At 40.5% G+C, this 24411-nt stretch overlaps 1 protein-coding gene across 1 annotated transcript; it reads right to left on the reverse strand.

Moving 5' to 3' along the window:
* Window positions 1-4655: 4655 nt before the first annotated feature.
* LOC126609266 (proline-rich receptor-like protein kinase PERK2) lies at window positions 4656-5171 on the reverse strand. The gene has a single exon (XM_050277244.1). The coding sequence runs from the start codon at window positions 5169-5171 to the stop codon at window positions 4656-4658; it is 516 nt and encodes a 171-aa protein (XP_050133201.1).
* Window positions 5172-24411: the final 19240 nt, after the last annotated feature.

The raw sequence follows: 24411 nt of genomic DNA on the forward strand, positions 1-24411 counted from the left end.
GTCCTTCCTCTCTCTTCTCCCGATTCGGCCATCTCCTCACCTCCTTCTTTTGGTTGGTCCATCCTCATTCTCTTCTCTCTTCCTGCTATCCAACAGTTTCTGTCTCCTTTCTTTTATTTTTATTTTTTTTATTTATAATCAATCCCAACCATCCAACTCTTTCCTTTCTCCATCACAACCCTCCACGTGGCGCTTCCAGATTATGGTTAAATGACCATTTCACCTATAACTTCGTTTGTTAATAACTCATTCGTTATAGCTCGAAATTACGTTCTACTTGCGCCCACATGTTCGTAGCGACAAATACTACGAGGATACGACAAGAAAACGGATATTACATGACACGACAAGGCGGTCAACAAAAATCAACGCCTTTGCCTCAAGGGCATTTTCGTAATTTCACTCATCAAAATTTATAAAAACATAAAATTAGGGACGGGTTGTCACACTGGACCTGGCCATGAGCTTGGACGGTGAGGTGAGGTGAGCCTGGACGGTGCGCGGTGGATGGAGACTAAACCCGGCATCCTCATTGAAGAAGAAGGGAGTGGAGGAGAGGGAAAATGTGGGATGGGGGGTTGCGGGGGAGGTGGGGGTGGGGTGAGGCGGAGGAGAGAGTGGGTCGGGGGGGGGGGGAGGGAATGGTTTCTGGGTTTGAGTGGTTTGCTTTTTTTTTTTTGCCACGTGGCACATATTTGGCAGCCACGTCAGCTCTTAACGGAGCAATGGATGGAAAATGTAACAGATGTATTATATTGAAATAAAATAGTACTTGAGGTATGAAAGTGAAATGTTTTAAAGATATTGTAAGAAATTGAAATCGACCTCAAACATAAGGGGGTAAAAGGTTTACCCTTTGTTTTTACAAGAACTTCTTTGACTGAATTAGGGGTTGGGGTTTGTTTAAGGGAGTATACTTGAATTTATTCAATTCTGCTTCAAATCTCCTTATTTTAACCGAATCTTGCTTTGTTTAATTTCCATGGATGACTTAATTTTGATTTTTGGATTTTCTCATAAAATTTTAATTTAAGAGTATATTAGTACTTTCATATTAATTTTTGGTTATAATTATCATAAATTTAAAATGATAGCTAGAATTCTATTTTAAGATCCAAAATTTAGTTAGTTTTCCAAATTTTCCTTCTTTTTCTTTTAGTGCAATGACACCCATCCTAGACCAACCATAAGCGGCCAATATTTATCCAAACCAGGCACTATGTTCAAATTGCTCAACTCAACATAGTGGTGATCGGTAATTGCCTATACAAAAAACTATACAAAAAATTTCTTTCTTCTCTCGATTCCATCCTTTTGTTTTTTTCTTCTCTCGATTCCATCCTTTCGGAGAATAAATAATAATAAAATAAAAGACAGAAGCACTCATGATAGCAAACAGATCCTACTATGACGATTTTTTTTCTTCTTAATCTCTCTTCTCTCCAAGGCATCGAAACCGCATACTTTTTCTTTTATTTTTTTCTTCATGGCAGCGGCAATTTATTTTTTTCTAACAATTGTAGAAAATTTTTACTTTCAGATTCATGGCTTGCGGGTACACAAAAAAAATTAGTTTCGTGCACTCATATGGAAGCCTTAACAACATAATTCAACTAAGAATCAAACTCTGCTTGATACCAAATTGAAAATAAAAGGTTTTTGATAAATTTAGAATTCTCTACAATCTCACATTTCTCAAATACAACTTCAATAATTTATTTTGCTCCGTAACGAGCACTGGCGAAGCTATATGGGAGCAAGGAGGGGCGATCGCCCCTCCCCTCGTCGAAAATTAAGCCTGGGAACGACGGCCCGCCCCTCTAGTCACGTCGGAAAACTTGCAGCGCCGTGAGGGACAAAGTTCCAATAATCTTAGAGGAGGAAGAAGAATTTCATCCACCAGAACATAAACTCGTGACCTGTTCTCCCCTCTTCGAACCCCTGCACCTCGTACACAGATGGGGTTTGAAGCTCAAAGGAAAAATCGGCGCTGGTGTGTGAAGGCATGAGCAAATGGGAGAGGCGCTGGGCTATCCTAATTTTAAACTAGAAGCTTAAAAAAAACAAAAAAGTAAGAATGAGGTCCTAGCTGCTGCAGTCATGGTGTTGGCCCAAAACTTGGGCCTAGTTGATTTAAAATAAAAGGAAAAAGGAATGGGTTGCAGAGGAAAACTACAAAAGGACGAGTTTCAATACTTTGGTATTATTGGTTGATACCGCTTCAGTTAAGAGAGTTTTTTTGCTATAAGTATTCCCAAAATACCATTGTGTAACAAAAAAGAAGATCAATGGTTGAGTGATAGCTTTGTTGTTTACAGTAAGAGAGATATTTTTCTTCTATTGATAATAAACTTATTGTGCAACGTTTTCATGACATTAAACATCGCCGACAACAATTGTAACTTGTTTGTATTGATACATTATGAACGACATTTAAATTTTCCACCATATAAAAGGATTTGGTTGTTATATTTTTTTGGAGCCTTTTACTCTTTTAAATTTCGCCCCTTCCCTTGAAAATTCCTGGCTTCGCCACTGGTAACGAGGTATTTATATGAATACAACGCAACAATAATAAAAAATAAATTAAATCAAACCTGTGTTCACAAAATAATGAAACATAGACCAAATCAAATCTCTAAAATGCTTTCATTTATATTTTTCAACAGTCTGCATAATTTCTACGTAGTTAAAAGAGCCTTTGATTGTTGGAAAGTTATTTTATTTTTTTTAATTTTTTTTTAAACACAACTTCAGACATTTAGTGACCCACTCTATTACAGGTTCCACATAAAGCGGTAAATCCTATCACAAAGAGATGTAAGTAAACGTATTAATTTTGTATGCACAAATAAAACTTTTAGTAATTACTTGTAAGAAAGCTAACAAGTGTTATTGTCCCTTCCTTATCAAAATGTCGCTCCATTATTAATGTCGATTAATTGGCGGAGTGGATCAAATATCGAAACTAATGAGAAAATCTGGCAGCAAGAAGAATGCCTTGCATATTTGGGCTCATCACTTTGTTGTGACATATGGGCTCATCTGGCCAAATTCTATCGTTTATTATGTTTGAAGTTTTTTGAGACATGTTTTTTCGATATTTGGTATAACGTAATTCTTTTCCTATTTGAAATTCTAAAGAGTATAGGGCTAAGAAACATTGTATAAATTATCTTTACATTATGTTTGGATGATGAAAATAAACCTGGAATTTGGATAAAAGTCAAATTTGGATTCATAAACATAGAAATTTAGAATTTCCGCATGAAAAAAAAGAAACTTGGAATTTGGGACCTCCAATTCCCAAATTTAAATTTCATGTAAATATGTGTCATTTATTAATTTCTATGATTGAGAGTTTGAAAATAACAAATTCCGTATTCAATTCCATTGTTCTTTTAAGTTAACCAAATAAGAAAATTCACAAATTCTAGAAAATAAAATCCCGTTATTTCAATTTCCATCATTTTAAATTTCCTTAGTAATTTTAAATTTCATCATCCAAACATAGTATTAGCGTGCTATGCTTTGTTATCTTTTGCACCTTTAACTAGTAAACTTCCACGTTCACTCATTCTCTACTGGATTTCCAATTACTTGGTTTTTAATTAATGTTATTGTTTAATATAGATTTTTTGCCATGCTACGTCAATTACTCTTACCAAAACATTGGGTTCCAAGATCAGCTAATGGAGCAGTGGATTTTGTGGCGTTGCATGCTGGAGCGGAGATGTGCAGCTTTGTTTGGGTCCATCGACCTCCATTTTCGTTTGTCTGTGTACTGAATAAGGATGATCTCCCTTGCCCTCCTTCATAGTTTTTTTTTTTTTTGCAAAATAAGTTATAGGTAACATAAGAATGTCTTTGTGTCGTAGCTTTACCTATTTCTCATTGTTGTTTCGTGTTGGCCCGTGGTGGCTTTCTGTACTTCCCTGGCTTCGGCCCTGGTTATGCTATTATCCAGTTCTAAAAAAAAAACAACAAAACATTGCTCCAACCTGCCTTTTCTTTCCTTTTGTATTGGAATATGATTTTCACACTCATTTTTTTTTTTCTCCACGTGCTTCTATCGTTTGAATTGATTAAATAAAAGATAATTAATGGACCGAAATAAACAGGATCTGCAGGAGGATGGAGAAAAATGATTTTTCTCTTTTCTTTCAACTGACTTCATAACAGTTTCTTGTAACAAATGCATTTTGGTCTACTTCAGTCTGGTAAGTTATGGTAGGAAGATATATATAATCCCACTTTTCCTTTTTCCATAATTTTTTTTCCCCTCTTTTTCCCTTTTCCTTTTCCAGCTACCTCTTCGGTTAATATCATAATCTAGTTTATCATAAACACTTCGAACAAGGATCATACACGGTAAGATTAATTCAATAAATGTTTTATTAAAGTATAATCAAGAAAATACAATCACAAACACAACAATATACATATCCAGAACATATAAAACCGAAAAACTAAAAAGAAAAAGAAATGAAAAAGAAAAAGGGAATCATGAAAATTAAACATCCGCACAAGCTCTCCAGAACAATAACATAGAGTAATTAATAAGCTACCGTACAGCACATCCAAGAAATCAGATAGTAGTAGTGTAGTAAGCAAGGAGAACCATGGCGGTTATATATGTGATCATCTCCGGTGGTTTAGTTTGATGGGGGTGGGGAGAGGAATGGAATGCTTGGAATAGTTGATGGAATAGTTGGGATTGAAGGGATTGTTGTGGGAAATGATGGCAGTGGGTTGGCTGGCAATGGAGGCAGTGTTGTGGGAAGAGTGGGCATTGCTGATTTTGGCAAAGATGGAATTTGAGAGCTTGGCATTGGAGGAAGAGCAGTTGGACGAGTAGGCAATGGGTTAGAGGGCAGGGGTGGCAAGGTGGCCTTGGGCTGTGTTGGCAATGAAGGCAACGGAGGCAATGTGGTCTTGGGCTGTGTTGGCAATGAAGGCAACGGAGGCAATGTCGTCTTGGGAAGAGTTGGCACTGAAGGCAACGGCGGCAATGTGGTCTTTGGCAGAGATGGGATGGTAGGGACGGGTAGTGCTGGCGGTGGAGCTGCTGGCGTGTCCAAAAGGTGGCGAGCGGCTTGGCTCATATGGACGCTTGAAAATGATAGCATCGCCACCGAAAACAGAAGGAAGAAAATCTTGTGGAAAGCCATGGTTGAACTTGTGACGAAAGTAAAGCTTTGATGAGGAGTTGCTAGGTAATCTCTGAAAATGTTGTTTGTTGTTGTGAAGAGTAGAATGTGCCTTTGGGTATTTATAGGAAAAATGGGGGGAAGTCTCTTAGTGCTTAAATTTGATGAGTTGTGGTTGGAGGAAGCGGGAAAAAGAAAAAGAAATAGTTAGTTCACCTCCCTAAAGACGTTGGTTCTAAATTCAAAACCAATCCAACGCAAAAGAATGCTTCAACCCATGCACGCAAGCCAGTACTAAAATAGTTATTGGACTTGCATTAATTTAGTGAGTTGGTGACGAACCAAGTAGGTAGTGCTGTTATTTCCTTGGTATTGGATTGGCTATGTACGTGTGTTAACTTCTCTCATCTTTTTCATTTTTTTTTGGCCTGTTTGTTTTCTTAAGGGTTTAGGGGGAAGACTCTGAAAACTTAAGTCGACTCCACTTAGTAGGATAAAGTTTGGTTGTTGTTATTGTTGGTTGTTTTTGCGAGGGGTTCCTTTTGTTTTGTTTTATCTTTTTTCTTTTCAAATAGTCATCTAATTACAAGATATGTACGGAAGTTTAAAAGCTGAAATTTATGGGCAAGTCAAGGGCACACAATTGTAGGTGAACAATGGGGGAAATGTACGTGCTTCAGTTGCTTCCTAAATAGCATATCAACCATGTCCAACTTCGAGTTCAGTCAAATGTTACAGCTCTATAGGAGAGGATTAATTGACTAATTAATTAATTACTAAATTCGCCTTTGGCAAATATCAAACTTAAGACTTCTCACTTATAAGTAAAGAGGAATACTACTAGACTGTAATATTTAATGACTTATTATTTATAATTTAAATTATGAAAGAGTGCAACATGTATTTTGGAGAGCAAATAGACAAAGAGCAGAAAACCAAAAGGTAAATTACACAAAACTACCTCAACTATTGGTCGAACCACAATCTCATACCTTATGTTTTAAAAATTACAATGTCATACCTCATCTTACAAATTTGTTGCAATGTCAGACTTCTGTCAAATGTTCTATTAATTTCTCTGTTAAATGTTGACGTGACTTGATACAGGTCCACTTCCTAGTCCAGTTGGATTCAAAATTAATTAAATAATAAAAAACTAAAACTAAAATTATTTAAATATTTTATTAAAGAAGAGGGACCCACCCCCTGCAATCCCATCCCCTCACCCTTCATCCACCATCTCGGTCGTGGGTCTGTCGATTCACTCGTCATTGCTCCAATCTTCCCAGTCTGTCCAACCCATCTTCCCTATCCATCGCTCCCTACCCATCTTCTCCAGAGTTCCTTCTTCAGCTCTTGCCCCTCTTCTTCTTCCTCCTCCCCCTCCTCTTTGTCTTTTTTATTTTTATTTTTATTTATTTTTTCGACGGGTCATACTGCATAGAAAGCTGGAAGACGTTAAAGCTTTACAAATCTTACCACCATTCTATTGGGAATTGGGGACACTTGGGATTCCATAGGAAATATGGATACATTGCTTTTGGTATTCTATGATGCCATCAAAAAGCTTAAAGCTTTACCACCTATTTGAATGTCCTTCACCACTTGGATTTGTTTACAAATTACAAAATTGTTTCCAATCCCAAGTGCCACCCTTGCTCACTCAAAAACCCTATTAAAATACCCAAAACAAATTTTCCCCAATCCCTAATGCTACTCCATCATCATCCTCCCAAAGACGAGATTAGCGACGTCAAAATCCTGGGACTTCCCTGGTTCGATCCGCCATGAATGGCGGCCAAACAGCGTGAACTCTAGGTGGGTCTTGTTCGTGGCACCAAGAGTAGTGGAACGATGGTGGTGGCGACGATGCTTGTTGTCGGAGTTCGTGGTTAACTCACCTGGGAAGCTCGCCCAAGAAACGATGGTAGAGGAGACAAATGGAGAAAAAGGGTGAAGGGATGGGCTTGTAGGGTAGGTCCCATATTTTTAAATAAAAAAATTTAAATAATTTTAGTTTTAGTTTTTGAATATTTAATTAATTTTTAATCCAGCAAGTCAAGGAAGTGGGCCTGTAAAGCCACGTGTGTGGCCCATATTTAAAGGCAGAAAGCATGGGTGGTGGAGATAGAGTATAAAGGAGAGAAAGGAGGGAGGAACCAGATTAATCAGAAAAGGAGAGATGAGAGGGTGACCAATCAGAGAAGAGAGAAATGAGGGAAATGAGGGAAGGGAGAAGGAGAGAAACGGCCATACCTGGTTTCTCCACCCAACCCGTCAACTCGACCTGCTCATATGTCATTCGTACGAACTCCGTTTTGGGTGATCTTGGTGTCCATGGAAAGCCCTTGATGAGCCCTACATCTATGTAGTGTTAGATTTCCAAATTACATCCGGTGACTTCGGCAAGTTTCACTGTCAATTATCACCACCAAAAGAGTCATCTCAACCGCAGGAGCAAGGCCCAAGCTTTGGTGGAGGCATCAGAGTTCGTTTTGAGGGCAAATCAACAACTACCCATTTTGAAAGGTTTCCAGCAAGTTTTCAAGAAATTGAGGCTTTTTCCGGCCAAATTGGCCTTAGTTACAGGTATTAAAGTTGCTCCACTCATTGAGATATTCATTCTTGTAAAATTTGAGATTTTTTAGAAATAGTTGAATTTTCCAGCAAGTTCGGGCAGCCAACCGCCACCTGCGGCGGCACGTGGGCCGAGATATCCCTTAACCTTTTTAGGTTAAAGTTGAATACCTGATTCCATTGGTGAGGTCTGATTGACGAATTTTCGTCATTTGAACATAGTTCCATTAAGGTCCGCCGCTTGATTATTATAGCAATCGACGATCCGACCATTGGATCGTCACAAAACTTTGACACGTTATAATACGTAATTTTTTAGGGTATTAGAAACTTACGGATTGAGAATCCAACATACGGATCTTCCTGAATAGGATATTTAAGTTATATGTTCTATTGATAAGAATTCTAAGACATGATTTGATAATTGTTCTAGGCGCCAATCGTTCGTGACGCCTTGATGTTTGTGTTAGGGAGTTGTAGCTCGGACTCCAAGTGAGTGGGCTTTTGATTTTCTATATATACGTATATATGTTTTCTATTTTCCTAAAAATTGTTTTAAATGGATTTACGTTTTTAAATGCCATGCCATGCTTGCATTTCATTTCATTGTATGCATTGGTATGTATATGCATACTATTGTAAGACGCTGCAGAGGCCAGGTAAGTTTCAGGTGAGTACTGTATGATGTTAATGGTTACATTGGTTATGGTTATACGTAAAGGCATGTAGAGCTCATTATCTTACACCCCAGTGTTAGTGCTCCTGCTCGTGGCTAGGGCACAGTCCTTCACGTGAAGTTCACCTCCTGCATCGCATGCTCACCTTGTATCCAAGTTTGGTGCACAACCTTGTCATACATACCACATTAGGTGGTTTCGACTTGTAGCTGACCCGCGATCATTCGCATAGCCTTCATGTGATCGTAGTACTTGAGCATACTTATTTACACCCAGCCTTGTCGTACAGACCACAATAGGTCGTTTTGACTCGTGTACATGCATATTTGATGAGCTATAGGTTCAGCCGTACATGTCACGTTAGGTGACTCGTGCTGGCATATCATTTTACATTGATTTATTTCACTTGGCTTACTTATTTTATTGATGACATACTTGACATGGCATAAACTCGGTTTTCACTGTTCTCGATCATGATTTCTATATACGTATGTATTATTGTTTTTTGGGAAATTATACGGGTTTTACGACGAGGGGTTATTATGTTTTCAAAAGTTTTTTTATTAAAAACTTTATTTTCAAACCCACTTACCCTTGTTTTTGCACCCCTCCAGGTTTTTAGCGGCTGAAAGTTCGTATCGATGACGATTCGTGGTGAATCTTAGTATAGGTGGCTACCTCTGAGGGTATGATCCTTACCCACACTACTGTACTTTACTTATGCTCTGGCATTGCGTGTGAAATGAGCTCATTGCCGCTCACAGCGCACTCTTATCTTTAGGCACTTTTAGGTTTAAATTTATTCACATTTTCCACATCACTATACTTTATGACTTCGTTACCTTCCAGGTGTCGGCCAGCACAACTCGATTTGGATTCCTAATGGACATTCGGTATCGGGGTGTGTCAAGGCTAGCCTCAAGCCACGTCAGCATTTAATAGAGAAATTAACAGAAAAACTGATAGAGGTTTGACATTGCAACAAATTTGTAAGATAAGGTATGGCATTGTAATTTTTAAAACATGAGGTATGAAATTGTGGTTCGACCAATAGTTGAGGTAGTTTTGTGTAATTTACCCAAAACCAAAAGAACATGGTTCGTTTACTAATCCGTAATCAGAACGAGAGGAGTTGAATTGAAGATGAGTTTGGAATAGGGTGGAATCAAAATTAGATTCCTGTTGAAACTGTTTACTAAAATTTTTAGGAATTGAAGTAAGAATAGTATTGAACCGTGTAAGGTGTTTACTAATTTACATGAACCTGAATGAAAATCAATGTGATTACTGAAATGCTTTCCAAGCTCTAATTTCGACTAATTTTTTTTTGGTAAATTACACTTTACCAGCTCAGATTTGAGGTCTATTGCAACATCATAAAACTTCTTTAAAACATTTCACTTTCATACCTCAATTACTATTTTATTTCAAGATAATACATCTGTTACATTTTCCATCCATTGGTCCGTTAAGAGCTGACGTGGTTGCCACATTTGTGCCACATGGCAATTGTTTTATGCATTTAAAATATTATAATAATTTACCCTATTAAAAAACAAACCCCCAGAAATCCTACCCTGACCCTTGCAACCCAAACCCCCTATCCCACCCACCCCTACCTCCCCCATAACCCTCCCAGCTCGACTCTGCCCCTTCCCAAATCGCAATCCCTGATCCCCAGTCCCAACAACTCGAACCTGCCCCATTTTCAAGAAACCGTTCCCCCCACACCAAAAAACCGCCATCTCGGTCCCCGTCCAGATCCAAACCCTCGCCCTCCTGATCCAAAAGCCCTAACCTGCTTCCTCGGATCCTATTCTCTCCGATGCCTCCCTAGGCAACCCAGATCTCGGCCCGTTTCTGCTCAAGCTGGCCCGGGACACAATCGCCTCCGACGAAGGTCCATACAAGGTGTTGGAGTACGCAGTCCGGGTGTGTAAGTATTTCGAAGAGTGTACGGTAGACTGCGAGCTGAGCCTGGATGACACACCCCAACCCAGAATGTCCACTTGAACTTTGAATCGAACTGTGATGGCCGACACCTGGAATGTGATGAAGCCATAAAGTGTAGCATAGTGGAATATGTGAATAAATTTAAACCTAAAAGTGCCTAAATATAAAAGTGCACTTATGAGCGGGAATGAACCCATTTCACACATGATAACAAAGCATAAGTAGAGTATAGTAAAGTATGATGAGATTTATATCATCAAAGGAAGCCACCTACACCGACGCATAAGAATTCTTCAACTCATGCACTTAAGCCAGTACCAAAATGATCGTTGGACGTACATTAATTTGTGAAGTTGGTGACAAACCAAGTCGGTAGCAATGTTATTTTCCTTGGTATTGGATTGGCTATGGTATTCATCTAATTACAAGATATGTATGGAAATTTAAAAGCTGAAATTTGCGGGCAAGTCAAGGGCACACAATTGTAGGTGAACAATGGGCGAAACGTGCTTCAGTTGCTTCCTAACTAGCATATCAACCATATCCAACTCCAAGTTTTAGTCAAATGCTATAACGCTATAAGAGAGGATTTAGTGATTAATTATTAACACTTCTATGAATGTTAATTACATTTGATGATTAGACTATTGGTTTTGGACCTTGATATTGGTCATGCTATCAAGCTTTAAATATAAATAGGAAATGAAGATTAGCCAATAATGGAGAGTTCCACATAGAAGGATGGAGTTGCACGTTGTGACTTGCTAAATGGCAATTCAGCCTCATGAAACACGATATGTCGTGAAATGTAAACACACCCAGTGCTTGGATCAAGGCACCTGTAACTTTTATGAGAAGGACTATTGTGGATGCAAATTTCCGCCTTCTTCTTCTTGGACAAAATTGCACCTACAAAACAATTAACCCCTTAGGGTCAAGGCCAAGAGCCTCAAGCGCCCACGATGAATGGGGGGGGCTTTGGCCGAAGAACCTCCAATGTCAAAGTTAGAATTTAGAGAGAAAAAGTGTTTAGAGAGTTTTTGGAGTTTTGCAAGAGTGTCAACCTAGGTTTTTTTGTGAGAATGAGAGCCAATATATAGGGCATGGCCAGTTCTCTTTGGAGAAAGAGTGGCCGACCCTTTATGCACATTTTGGGTGTTATTTGGTGATTTATTTAGCAATTAATATATTGATTAGGAATAAATATATTAATTTGGCTAATTAACATAATAAAGGGAATGTTTTTGGGAGGTTATGGAATGAATAAAATAAATAGCTAATTGATTAGCTAAAAAAGGGAAAATGAGGTAAAAGATATATGGAATGAAATAGGCTTTGGGAGTTACCTTGTAGAAGGGATTTGATGAGATAGGTCTTAAATTGTTACCTATTTTGGGCACTTTTGACTTGGTTGAGGGATGATTGCCCGCTGCTCGCGTGTAGGAATCCCGATATGCCTTAAGGGTATTTTTGTCCTCTTTTATCCAAAATTCACGTGTTGCCTTGTGATTATTTTTGGCTCCACAAATACCCCCACACCTGTTGGGCTGCTCGTTGGAAAGGGCAGCAGGTGTAGAGATCTTCTTGCTTTAGGAAACATAAGACTGCTTCCTATTTTGATGTAGATTCCCTATTTACTAGGAAATTAGGTCCTTCTAGGAAAGAGGAATAAATTTCTTTCAAAGCTTATTTAAGTCCACCTTAAGTGGGTTATTAAATCAACTTTGGAGAGCAATTTATTCTACCCTACAAGAGAGAGCTTAGAGGATATTTGTTTCCCCTACTCTAGCAATCTTCTACATCTTTCCCGTGCAAAGGACCGTCTTTCGTTGATTTCTTCGTCTTTTCTGTGCCGTACCGATGTAAGAAAAAAATAATTTTTCCTGTCTTCTTCTTGGATAGTGTTATCGCGGGGCAGTTGTCGGGGTGGTGCGGCACATCGGCTGGCCGGGGCCGGGAGTCGGCTCGTCATAAGCTGATGTGGTATTGTGGTAGGGACCACTGCTTTAGGCTGCTCAATTTAGCTAGAGCCATGAACAGCTTGTGCGACTGGGGTTGTAGATTGAAGTGTTGTGATGTAGTGCTAGATGGGCTGCATGACTCATGTCTTTTGGGCACTTGTTCCTAACGCAAGCTAAGCCGGTGATTGAGAGAAAGGAAAAGGTCGTTGGCCTCATGAGCTGTTGGAATGCTAGGCATGCAGGCTTCCTGCCTGCTAGAATGCTAGGTTGAGACCCCTGCTGAGTACCATGAATGGCGTTGGCTGCTTAGTTCTCTTCGCTGGGAGAAATGTGGATTGCTCCCGAAAATTGGTTTTTCTGATCGGTGTCGTGAAGCCTATTATGAATGAAGGTGGAAAGAAGAGATCTTCCCCGCCTGCTTAAGAGATGCCGGTTGAGAAAAACTAAAGACTTCCTTCGCTGCTCATGAGGGTCTGCCTGCTGCTCATGAGGGTTTACTTGCTGCCGAGATACTTGTGATTGACATAACTTCTTCCAATGGGAAGAAAAAATGACGCTGCTAGATCTGAGCCTGTGGCACCTGCCATGTCGAGAATGGCTAGTATGATTACTGATAGGATTACTCAGCGTAAAGGTCCCTTATGCCCCCAGTGCCGAAGTTTGTACCAAGATGTCTATTGGGAGCTAAGTCCGCTTCACATTTGGAGAGGCTTGCTACTATGAATAACGATAAGGTGGAGTCTGCTGCTAAAGTGGCGTCAAGGCCCACTCCCTTTATTGCTGAGACTGATTCGCCTGATAGGAAGGAAGAGACTGCTCATGTGGGCAGCTATGAGAAATCCACTAAGCCTGCTTCTGGGGAGGCTGCTGAGATCTGTGTTCTTTTGAAACTAGATCTGCTTGAAGACATGGACGCTTGTGCTAAGTTTGTTGATGGCGGTAAAAAGGTTGTTTGCCCAAGTTCCTTTGCGAAGCATACGACCTAATATAAAAGGACTGCTCTGCTTGCTATGATGCATATATAGCAAGGCTACCAAGGAGGTGGTGAAGATTATGGCAGCTGAAGCTTATTCCTCAGCCGAGGAGATCAAGAGGTTGGATTTTGAGCTTATTTCTTTGAAGGGGTCTAATATTTCTGCCCTCATTTCTTTGCAGCTTGAGACCGCTCGCCATGAGATCGTTGACTTGAACACTAGGCTTGACGCGATCCAAGTTAAGTATGAAAATGCAAAAAAGGATATTGGATGTTACATGCCTCAGATTCAAAATCTTGAGTTTACAGTTTCTGAGCTTCGTTTCGCTACTTATGCAAAGGATGAAGAGTTGATTGCTACTTATAATCAAGTGATCCACTTCAAGAGAATCGTCAATAGGTTTGAACCCTAAGTGTTGGAACTTCAAGGTGTACTGAAGATCAACGAAAGTTTGAAGAAGGAAGTGGAGAAGCTGCAGCGCGTCCGTGTTGGTATGCTTGAAAAAAATAAGCAGCTGAAAGGTGAGAAGGATGGGCTTGAGGTTTCGAAACCTTTTATATTTCTTCGGAATAGTTGCTTGCTTTTACTTTTGAGGCTTCCATTGGTGAAGTAGTTGGAGAAGTTAGTGCCCAGGCTGGGGTAGCCGGGGGAGAAGTGCCAGATGATGCCACTGCTAAGAGCGTCGCGGCTGCTGAAGGTGTGGCGACCGAGTAGTCGTGGGATGTCCAAGCTACTGTAGTCTACTAGGTAGCCTTTAGGATTTTATTTGTTTTTCCTTGTAGCTCTTGTTTTGCTTGAACTCCTTCGGCCTTTACTAATTGTTTATAACATGCTTCCTTCGTTTTTCTTCATCTTCGCTTCTTTTGTTCATGCCCTAACCTTTAGACTTGACAGACTAGTGGTAGGCATGCTACTTTTTTTTATAAGCAGACAAGCTTGCGTAGCCTATGCAGCCGTAGGTGTTGGTGTAGAACTTTGCAAAGTTGTTAGCCATAGGGTCGGCAGTCGGATGCCTTACTTACAGAAGTAAACAAGTCTTCGTAACCACTAGGCTGTTAACCTTAGCTTTCTCCAATTCCGTAGGTTGCGTAGCAAGTATCACAACACTTTAGGACTTGGTGTAGGTTGTTCCGCGCTTGGCAAAGGTGAAGCTTATCGACTACGTAGTATGTCGGGAGTGGATAAAGCTTCGTATATGCGTGCTAGCCTGTTTAAGCTTTCACAAGAATGTGCGGTTGTATAAGTTTAACACGTCTTTACTACTCGAAGGGCAAGTCATAGGCAGTCTTTTGAAAACCATAGGCTACCTTAGTGCACTCGGTAGCAGCTTTAGGGTTTTAGGGCAGCTATCTGTAGGACGTACTGCGTAATGTGCCCCTTCCATCTCTAGGGCCGGTTCCCTACGGATTAAGCCTAGATACCCAAAATCCTTCAGTTAGTTAAGCCTTGAAAAAGACCATTATGGCTACTTCTAGGAATCCCAGTGTAAACCATCGTGCATATAGTTATACTAGGGCAGCTAGGCTCATCCACGTTTGGATATTCGGAGTGTAAAGTTTATTCTCCTGTCTTGGAGAGCTGACCCATGTGGGTGTCAGGGAATTGGTTTACCCTCTCGTACTAGAGAGCAATTAGTTTACCTTCTTGCACTGGAGAGCATGGTTGGTCCCTCGAGGGGCACAATTTCTGCGATGAGTCCCTAAGAAGGGCGCAGTCTTCTTTTGAAGTGTAGGAGTGATCAGTTGTTGTAAGCATGCAACCGAGCCAAGTTGTGATTACTTCTGAATTCCTCATTGAAAAATGAGTGAAACGAACGAGAACTTAGCTGTAAGGTAGAAACTACATAACAACTGGATAGTACTTGGCTTGTAAGGTGGTGCCCGATGAGCTTCTTGAGTCTTAAGGCTTTGATGTAGCGAGAGGTCACACATGGTACTTCTTCAGATTGTAGGCGCTCCACTGCTTTTTGATATTTTTATCGTTTCATGGTGGCGAGGGTGTAATTACTCTTGCCGCCTACTCTGCTGATCTTGTACGGACCTTCCCAGATGGGATCTATCTTTTTGGAGCCTTCTTTGTGGGCAGTGATGAATGCTTTTCTTAGGACTAGATGTTCGGGTTGGAACTACCGGATCTTGGCGTTTTTGTTGTAGTTGGAAATGAGTTGTTGGTGGTAGGCTGCGATGCAGGTAATGGTCTGCTCGTACTTGTCCTATACCAGATCTAAGCTTGTGGTCATCTCTTTACTGTTTTGCTAAATGCTTAGTAATAGTGCGGTGATACTTGGCTTGATGACATTGGGACGAATGATTGCTTCTTGAGCCAAATACCAAAGAGAAAGGAGTCTCACCGGTTGCTCGTAGACATCCGGGGAGTTCATTCGGCCATTTTCCCTTCTTGTTGGTGAGGGATTTCTTGAGGCAGTCGAGGATCATCTTGTTGGATGCTTCGGTCCACCACTGCCTTGAGGATATCTTAGCATGGACATGTGCTGCTTGATGCTATAATTTTGGAAAAACTTCACCACATTTTGGCCCACGAATTGTAGGCCATTGTTGGTGATGATGGACTAAGGGATGCCAAATCGGCAAATGATGTTCTTCCATATGAAGTGCTCTATGTCCGTCTGAGTCATGGTTGTTTTGGGCTCTGCTTCTACCCATTTGGTGAAGTAATCGATTGCCACGATCATCATGCTTTTACCCCCAATAGCAGGCGGCATAGGTTTAGTTTGATTGCCCACTACATGAATGACTAAGGACTTGTCTACGGGTGTAGCTCGCTGGCAGGTAATACTGGTACCGGCTTGTAGTGTTGGCAATGGTCGTACTTTTATACTAACTCCTTAGCATCTTGGTGCATGGTAGGCCAGTAGTAGCCTATGTTAAGAGCCTTCTGTGCTAAGGATCGACCTCTGGAGTGATTTTCACAAACGCCATCGTGGATTGAGCTTAGAACCTTCAAGTCATCAGAATGTGCTAGGCAGTAGAGATGTGGTCAGATGTAGGATTTTCGGATGAGAATGCCATCCATATGTAGTAGCGTGTAGCCTTGGTTTGGAGCTTCTTAGACTCCAATATTTTCATGGGGAATGTGCCATTGACCAGGTAGTCTACGATGGAATCTTGTCAGTTTGGAGTTCTACTAACCTGTGGCACCTTAGCTGCTGGCTTTGCCTATATGCTCAGCTCGTCTAGATACTTCACTGGAATAGAACGTTTGAGTTGGTGGTCAAGGGCAGAGCCTAGACCAGCTAGTGCGTCCACTTGAGTGTTTTCTGCCTGTGGAACTTGAGTGAGGGTGTGAGTCTAAAACGTCTCAAGCAGTCTTGTTAGTGATTAGCTAGGAATCCGAATGAATTGCGAGCTTTTTCACTGCCAAGTCTTTTGCCATTCAGAGGCTTGCTAGTAGGGTCTCGTATTCTGCTTCATTGTTGAATACTTTGAAACTTAGGCATCGAACCGTCTGGATGACAAGGACTACGCCTGCTTTTGAACCTTTGTAGTTGGATGCATCGTGGACATACAAATGCCAGAAGTCTCCATCGAGTGGAATAGGCACGACTAGGGTGCGCTCGGTTACCTTCAGGGAGTCGTTGGGCCGCTCTATTACGTCATGAATGCGTGGTAGGGAGCCGTGGAGCTGAACTGCCGGTACATGTTGCTCTATGTAGAATCTTTTGGGGTGACAAGGACAAAACTTGCTTTTAAATGTGTCTTTCCAATGTTTGTCTGCCCTTGGCGAGTCTTTTGGGCTGAGTTGTTACGTTCGTCAGAAAACTTTGCATTCGCCAAGGTCATACGCCTTTATTGTCGCGTGTCTGGATTGGGTGAAATAGTGTGTCATGAAGATAACTGCATGCGCTTGAAGGTAAAACTTGAGCTTCTGGGTTACAACAACTATCGTCCAAGTTAGCTTTTGAATTTTTAATAGCATCGATGAGAGCTTTTGAACTGTAGAATACAGGTAGTCGGGCCCCCAGCTCTTCTCGCATGATGGTAGAGCTTATTGCTGCTTTAGATACAGTTAAACATGCGAATAAGTCCTCCGCTGCTTCCGATTTGGATAGTAGGGAGGTGATGTCAGGTACTTATTTAAGTCCTTGAATGTGTATTGGCGAGCCTCGTCCCAAAGTGCATGCTTCTCTGCTGGAGCGAAAGAGTTTGCTAGAGTTAGATCTTTTTTCATGATCAATTTTTCGAATAGCGGGTGATAAAGTCTTTTTTGGAAGGCTGCTTTACCTATCGAGTCGTTGCATCCAACTATCCTTGCCTTCTCTGCTTTGAACCTCCTCACATAGTCATGAATCGACTCCTTTGGGTTCTTCTTGATGTCGAACAAATGGTCGAACTTCTTTTTGATCGAGCGATAAGATGAATATTCTTTGGTGAAAACCAAAGAAAGTTCATCGAAATTCTGGATGGATTGTGGCGGCAGGGTGTAAAACCAATCTTGCGCCTCGCCTTGTAGAGTGGTGGTGAATATCTTGCACATGAGATCATCGTTGTTTCGATAGAGGATCATTGCGCTTCGGTAGTGCTTTAAGTGTCTCTCCGGGTTTTCATGCCCTTTAAAAGATGTGAAATGTGGCATGCTGAACTCGCGTAGAGGCTCTGCCTACTCGATCTCGTCCGTGAATGGTGACCTGCTTAGGTTGGTCATATTTCGTCGATGACCTCGTTGCGTTGGAAATTGCGCAATCGCTTGGTCAATTGTCTCTCCACTTCTTCCTGAATTTACCTTTGTTGAGGTAGTAGAGTTCTCGGCTGCCCTTAACCATGACTTGCTGGTCTAAGCTAGATTCTTGTCGCGTATTGGGTTGCTACTGTTTGTTTTTCTTGCATCGTGTGGCTCTATAATTGGTGTGTTGTTGTGATTGTCGTGTATTATTATCTCGTGAGTTATTACAATGGTGAATATAGGTTGGGTTTTAGATTCCAGTGCAACAAATCATATGACGTATGATAAAACTTTGTTTCAGTCCGTAAAAGATTCTCATAGAAAGTGTGTGGCAACTGCCAATGGTACTACTGCTATTGTTGCGAACAGTGTCTCTTACACCCTCTCTTCCCTTACATAATTGATTATTGGTTTCGTCATTGTCCCATCACTTAGTGTTTGTACCTCAAGTCACTGAACAATTGGATTGTGTTGTATTAATGTATCATTCTTTTTGCTTCCTTCAGGATGTTCAGACAAAGAAGATCATTGGGGGTGGCACTAAGAGAGAGGGGCTATATTATATGGATGAAGTGGTACCTGGAAGAGCTAATTTCGTTCGTGCGTCATGTAATAGTAATCTACAGAAGGTATTGTTATTGCATCGTCGTTTGGGGCATGCATCGTTTGGTTATTTGAAACATATAGTACCTGATTTGTTCAATGATATTGAAGACTCATAATTGAAATGTGAAGTATGCATTTTAGCCAAAAGTCATCGTGCTTCATTCCCTCAAAGTATGAATAAAAGATTGTCTCCATTTGCACTAGTGCACTCTGATGTGTGGGGATCTTCCCCCATTTACTTTTGTGGATGATTGCAGTCCTATGACGTGGTTGTATATGTTCAAAAATAAAAGTGAAGTTTATGATATGTTTCGTTTGTTTCAACAGATGATTAAAACTTAGTATTCCTCTAATATTAAAGTTTTGCGTTCTGACAATGGTGGAGAGTACATAAATTCTGAGTTATCCCAGTTTCTACAAGATCGTGGAATTATTCATCAAACTACATGTCCGCATACTCTGCAACAAAATGGGGTTGCTAAGAGAAAGAATCGTCATATCTTTGAAACTGCTCGTGCCTTGCTTATTGGTGCGTCCGTGCCTAAATGTTTTTGGCTTGAAGCTGTTACCTATGCCGTGTATGTGATTAACTGCATGCCATCTCAGGTTGTGGACTTCCGTACACCTCTTCAAGTATTGACAGAACATGTTCCTATAGTATCCACGAACACCCTCACTCCTCGTGTGTTTGGGTGTGTAGCGTATGTTCATATTCACAAGATTCATCGTAGCAAATTGGATCCGTGTGCTCTTCGATGTGTCTTTATTGGATTTGCATCTCAACAAAAAGGGTATAAGTGTTACCACCATGACACTTGCCATATATATGTGACTATAGATGTTACCTTTTTCGAATCCGAGTATTTTTATTCTTCACTCCCATCTTCTTCAGATCCCCAGGGGGAGAATACTAGTGGGGATCAGGGTGATCTTGGATGATTGGAAATATTAGACAATGGATCTCGGCAAAAAACTACTGAAAATGAGATAAATAGGTCTCGGCAGGAAATTGCCGAGTATGTGACAGAGTTTCAGCCACTCCCTACCGAGACAAGCATAGCAGATCGGCAAGGATCTGCAAATGAATCTGGAACAGCCTAGCCACTTGCTGTTGCTGAACCTACAACCCCTCTCTCTCGAGCTTGATAGTGTCACCCAATGTGTCTTCTCTGAATATCCCTGAGGTAAGTACCATTAATGCTCATGTAACTAATCTTAATAATGCTACGGGTACATATAAGTTGCCGTCAAGGCAAAATCGTGGTGTTCCTCCTGACAAGTTCTCTCGAAGGAAAAATGAGGTATCCAATAGCAAATTATATGTCATACAAGAATCTTGCACCGGAACGTCAAGCATGGGTGAATAATGTGGAAGCAATCCAAGTACCAACCCGAGTTGAAGAGGCCTTGAAGGATCCTAAATAGGCTGCTGCAATGGATGAAGAAATGATGGAATTACATAAAAATGATACATGGGAGATAATGGAACTGCCAAAGGGAAAAAAATCGGTTGGGTGTAGATGGGTCTTTACAATTAAGTACAAGGCCGATGGATCAGTAGACAAGTATAAAACAAGGTTAGTAGCAAAAGGCTATACTCAAACGTATGGTATTGATTACCAAGAAACATTTTCACCAGTAGCCAAGATGAATACGGTACGTGTTCTTATTTCTTTAGCTGCAAATTTGAATTGGCCACTGAAACAGTTTGATGTAAAAAATGCTTTTCTTCATGGGCATTTGGAAGAAGAAGTATACATGGATTTTCCTCTGAGGTATAATGTCGGAGGGAAAACCGGAGTATGTAGGTTGCGAAAGTCACTTTATGGGTTGAAGCAATCACCGTGGTTTGGTAGATTTACTCGAGTTATGAGGAGGATTGGATATTACCAAAGTCACTCCGACCATACGTTGTTTGTAAAACGAAGGAATGGTAAAGTGATAGCCTTAATTATTTATGTGGATGACATGATAATAACAGGTGATGATTTTGAAGAGATGATGAAACTAGAACAGAGCCTTGCCGCTGAATTTGAGATGAAGAATTTGGGAGATTTAAAGTATTTCCTTGGAGTAGAAGTAGCTCGTTCATCGAGAGGTATCTTCTTGTCTCAATGGAAATATGTTCTAGATTTATTAAAGGAGACAGGCATGCTTGGATCTAAACATGTGGATACTCCTATTATAGAAGCATTATTTGGGAATTTATCCCGATCAGAAACCGGTTGAAAAAGTTAGATATCAGAGACTAGTAGGGAGACTAATTTATTTGTCTCACACTCGTCCAGATATTGCTTATGCAGTGAGTGTGGTTATTCAGTTTATGCACTCACCGAGTGTGGATCATATGGTGGCAATGATGAGAATTTTGGCATATTTAAAGTCTGCCCCGGGAAAGAGGATTTTGTAGAAGCACCATGGGCATATGCGAATTGAGGGATTTACTGATGCTGATTGGGCAGGTGATGTGACTGATAGACGATCAACGTCTGGGTATTTTACATTCATTTGAGGTAATTTAGTTACTTGGCGAAGCAAGAAACAAAAAGTGGTGTCACGATCTTCTGCCGAGGTCGAGTATAGGGGTATGGTACATGGTGTGTGTGAGATCCTTTGGCTACAAAAGTTGCTTTGGGGTCTTGGTTTTAAACAGGAGGAGGCGATGAATTTGTATTGTGATAATAAGTTAGCAAGAGAGATAGCTGAGAATCCTGTGCAACATGATATGACGAAGCATGTAGAGGTTGATCGGCATTTCATTAAAGAGAAGCTTGAAAATAAGATTGTATCAATTCTGTTTGTGAATTCAGAAGAGCAACTTGCAGGTGTTCTTACTCATGCTGTGTGTTGTAGAAATTTTGATGACTCACTTATCACGTTGGGCATGTGTGATATCTATGCACCAACTTGAGAGGGAGTATTGCGTGAGTTGGTATGCAGAAAGGGAATGTAAATATGTGTAATTATTAGTCATATTTAAGGAAGGTTATTTGTGTTCTTTATTGTTTTTCCTTATGTAACAAGGATTGTATGTACTTATATTGAGAATTATGGAATACATGGAAATTACCCCGTAAAATTCTATTGTTTCCACTAGCAAATCCAACGATATCACTGGTTTCTATTTGTTTTCATTGTTAATTTGATATCGTTGGATTTCAATGAACTCTCCTTTCTTGGGGTTCTGTACATATTATATCAATGAAAATGATTGTTGTTCAAAACCAAAAAGAGAGAAAAAAAGAAGATAAACTTAGGTTCTTTCATTGGTCTCACAACTAACCAGAGGCGTAACCAAACAGAGAGGCTGATAGACTCACTAGGGTTTATGGTTACTAGTAGCTGTTTTTAATGGTTTTGAGATGCTGTAACATTATTCAGGACGCTTCTTTGGAAGAGAAGGCGGGTTCTTCCATCTCTCCCATTATGCTTTCATTTGAATAAACAAATTACAAGAAGAATAAATAAATTCAAGTCTCTGGAAGCATTAAACAAACAAAATCATTGTCCTAATAAAACCCTAATGATTCCATATGCCAAGAGGCAGTAGACAACAATCCCGGTAGTGAGTTGGCAGGGCGAGCTAGCTAGCTATGAATAAAGTAGTAGAGGTACGTAATCAGAAAGATGAACAAGAGCAGTACTACAGAAAGCTACCTTAAACACTGGGCTCACCCATTAAGCTCTTTGGGTTCGACCAACAAACCAGTAAACATGGTCGAAGTCTCTTCTCAACAGGTCTAAAACAAACCCTTTCTTTGTCACCCTTTTGAATCCTCTTTTCTCTAACCACTCTTTTCTGTGCAGCCTTTATGGGAAGTCAAGCTTAATGCCCTTCTCTCCGGCACTTCGGGGACGGTTGGAACTTCTGTAACCATGGCTGAGTTTAGCGCCCTCGCCAAGTTGTAGGAACTTATGTCACTCTCGCCCTCATAAATCTTCTAATGTAAAGGTTTTAACTCTGTGGGAGAGTGCTTGAACAACCTTGCATCCGACAGTCTATTGAGCAATGAGTGTGTTGTTCATCTATCAACTGTCCTGGAAAGAACTCGACAATATTTCATTGTTTTCAAGAAGGCTCTTCAGGCAGAGGGCGACCTCAAAGCTGTAATTGTCGTTTTCAAAGCTATTCAACCAGGGCTAGAGGCAATAAAGGCAAAGAAGGAAACACTGGCCAACCTTGACCGTCAAATCGTCGAACTTCATCATTAGAGGTTGGTCCTTGCTTCTGAGCTTGAAAAAGATTTTGAGTCAAACAAACCTCGACTGGCAGAGTACGTGGCTTGCACGAAGTGGATACAGCAACTAAAGCTTGACAAAAGAACATGACAGGTCGAGGTTACGATGGGCGAAGTGAAGTGGCTAGAACTAAAAGTGGCTCTTGAAGCTTTCCTTCATTTGACTCCTTAGGATTTACTTTGGTGTCGACTTGTAAGCCGGTCGATTTCTTTTGTAATTTTGTGTGTACAGCCTTTGGAAATTAATAAAACAAATCTTTTATTCTTAAATCTCCCAAGTGACCGGATAATATTTCTTTAAGAATTTCCCATTGATCGATAATTTATGAATTGAACCAGTTCGATCCTTGAGGTGGTATGCTCTTTTGCCAAGAAATTTGTGGACGATGAATGGTTCTTCCCAATTCGACGACCATTTCCCGAATCTAGGATCCTTAATCCTAGTGGTAACATGGTTTGCCACACTAATTTACCTTCATCGAATGTCTTTTGCCTAACTCGTCGATTAGAAGCAAGTTCGGCTATCTTTTTGTGCACCACTAGTAAGTTATAGACATCGAGTCGAGTTTCCTCCAAATCCTCTAACTCTTGCCTCATGGCTTGGCTATACTCAGCACTGAACAAACTGTTTTGTTCAATAACTTAATGAGTTTATGCTTAGCTCGAATGGTAGCATCGCGTCGTGTCCATAAGTTAGCGCATATGGGGTCGTCCCTATTATTGATCGGGAAGTTCGATATGCCCATAATTCTTCGTTTAACTTCAAATGCAATATACCAGGCTTTTCTTTTATCATTTTCTCAAAGATACCAATTAGAACTTTATTATTTACCTCGGCCTGTCCGTTTGCCTGTGGGTAATACGGCGTAGACTGTTTAAGTCGAATTTTCAAACTTGTTGCATAATCTTTAAGCCTGTCAATCGTAAAAATTATGCCATTGTCCATTATAATTGTTTCTGGTATGCCGAATCTCATCACAATATTTTCCTCTACAAAATTGCAAACTTCTTTAGATGTTAACTTGGCGTATGATTTTGCTTCGACCTACTTGGTGAAGTAGTCGGTCGCTACTAGTATCCATGCATGCTTTGCCGATTCGAAAGACGCTTTAATCTTACTGATTACATCCATGGCCATCCTTTGAACAACCATGGCTTAGTGACCGAGTGAAGTAATTCAATTGGGACCCTCTGTATGGGCCCATGGATTTGACATTGTACACAACATTGCGTGTATTCAATGTAATCTTTTAACATACTTGGCCAAAAATAACCATGTCGACGGAGTAACCAACGTGTTTTGCGTCCAGATTGATGAGGCCCGCATATTCCTTCGTGTACCTCTGCGATAGATTGGGCTGCTTCATTCGAGCTAAAGCATAATAATAACAGACCGTCTTCACCTTTTTAGTATAGTTCATTCTGGTACATTATGTAATTTATGGTGTGTACCCTTGTCTTGCGGTCGTGTTTGCCACTAAGATTGTCAAGATACTATATGATTAATCTTCTCTGGTCATCTGGTAATGTCTTGACCGCACAGATATCTATAGGATCTTCTTCTTCCAACAACGAAGGTAGGGACATAACTTGTG

The sequence above is a fragment of the Malus sylvestris genome, chromosome 1 (genome assembly GCF_916048215.2).
Source record: "Malus sylvestris chromosome 1, drMalSylv7.2, whole genome shotgun sequence".
NCBI lineage: Eukaryota > Viridiplantae > Streptophyta > Magnoliopsida > Rosales > Rosaceae > Malus > Malus sylvestris.

What these genes read in the sequence shown, in the direction of transcription:
- LOC126609266 (XM_050277244.1), bottom strand. Translation starts at nt 5,171, where the DNA reads ATGGCTTTCCACAAGATTTTCTTCCTTCTGTTTTCGGTGGCGATGCTA.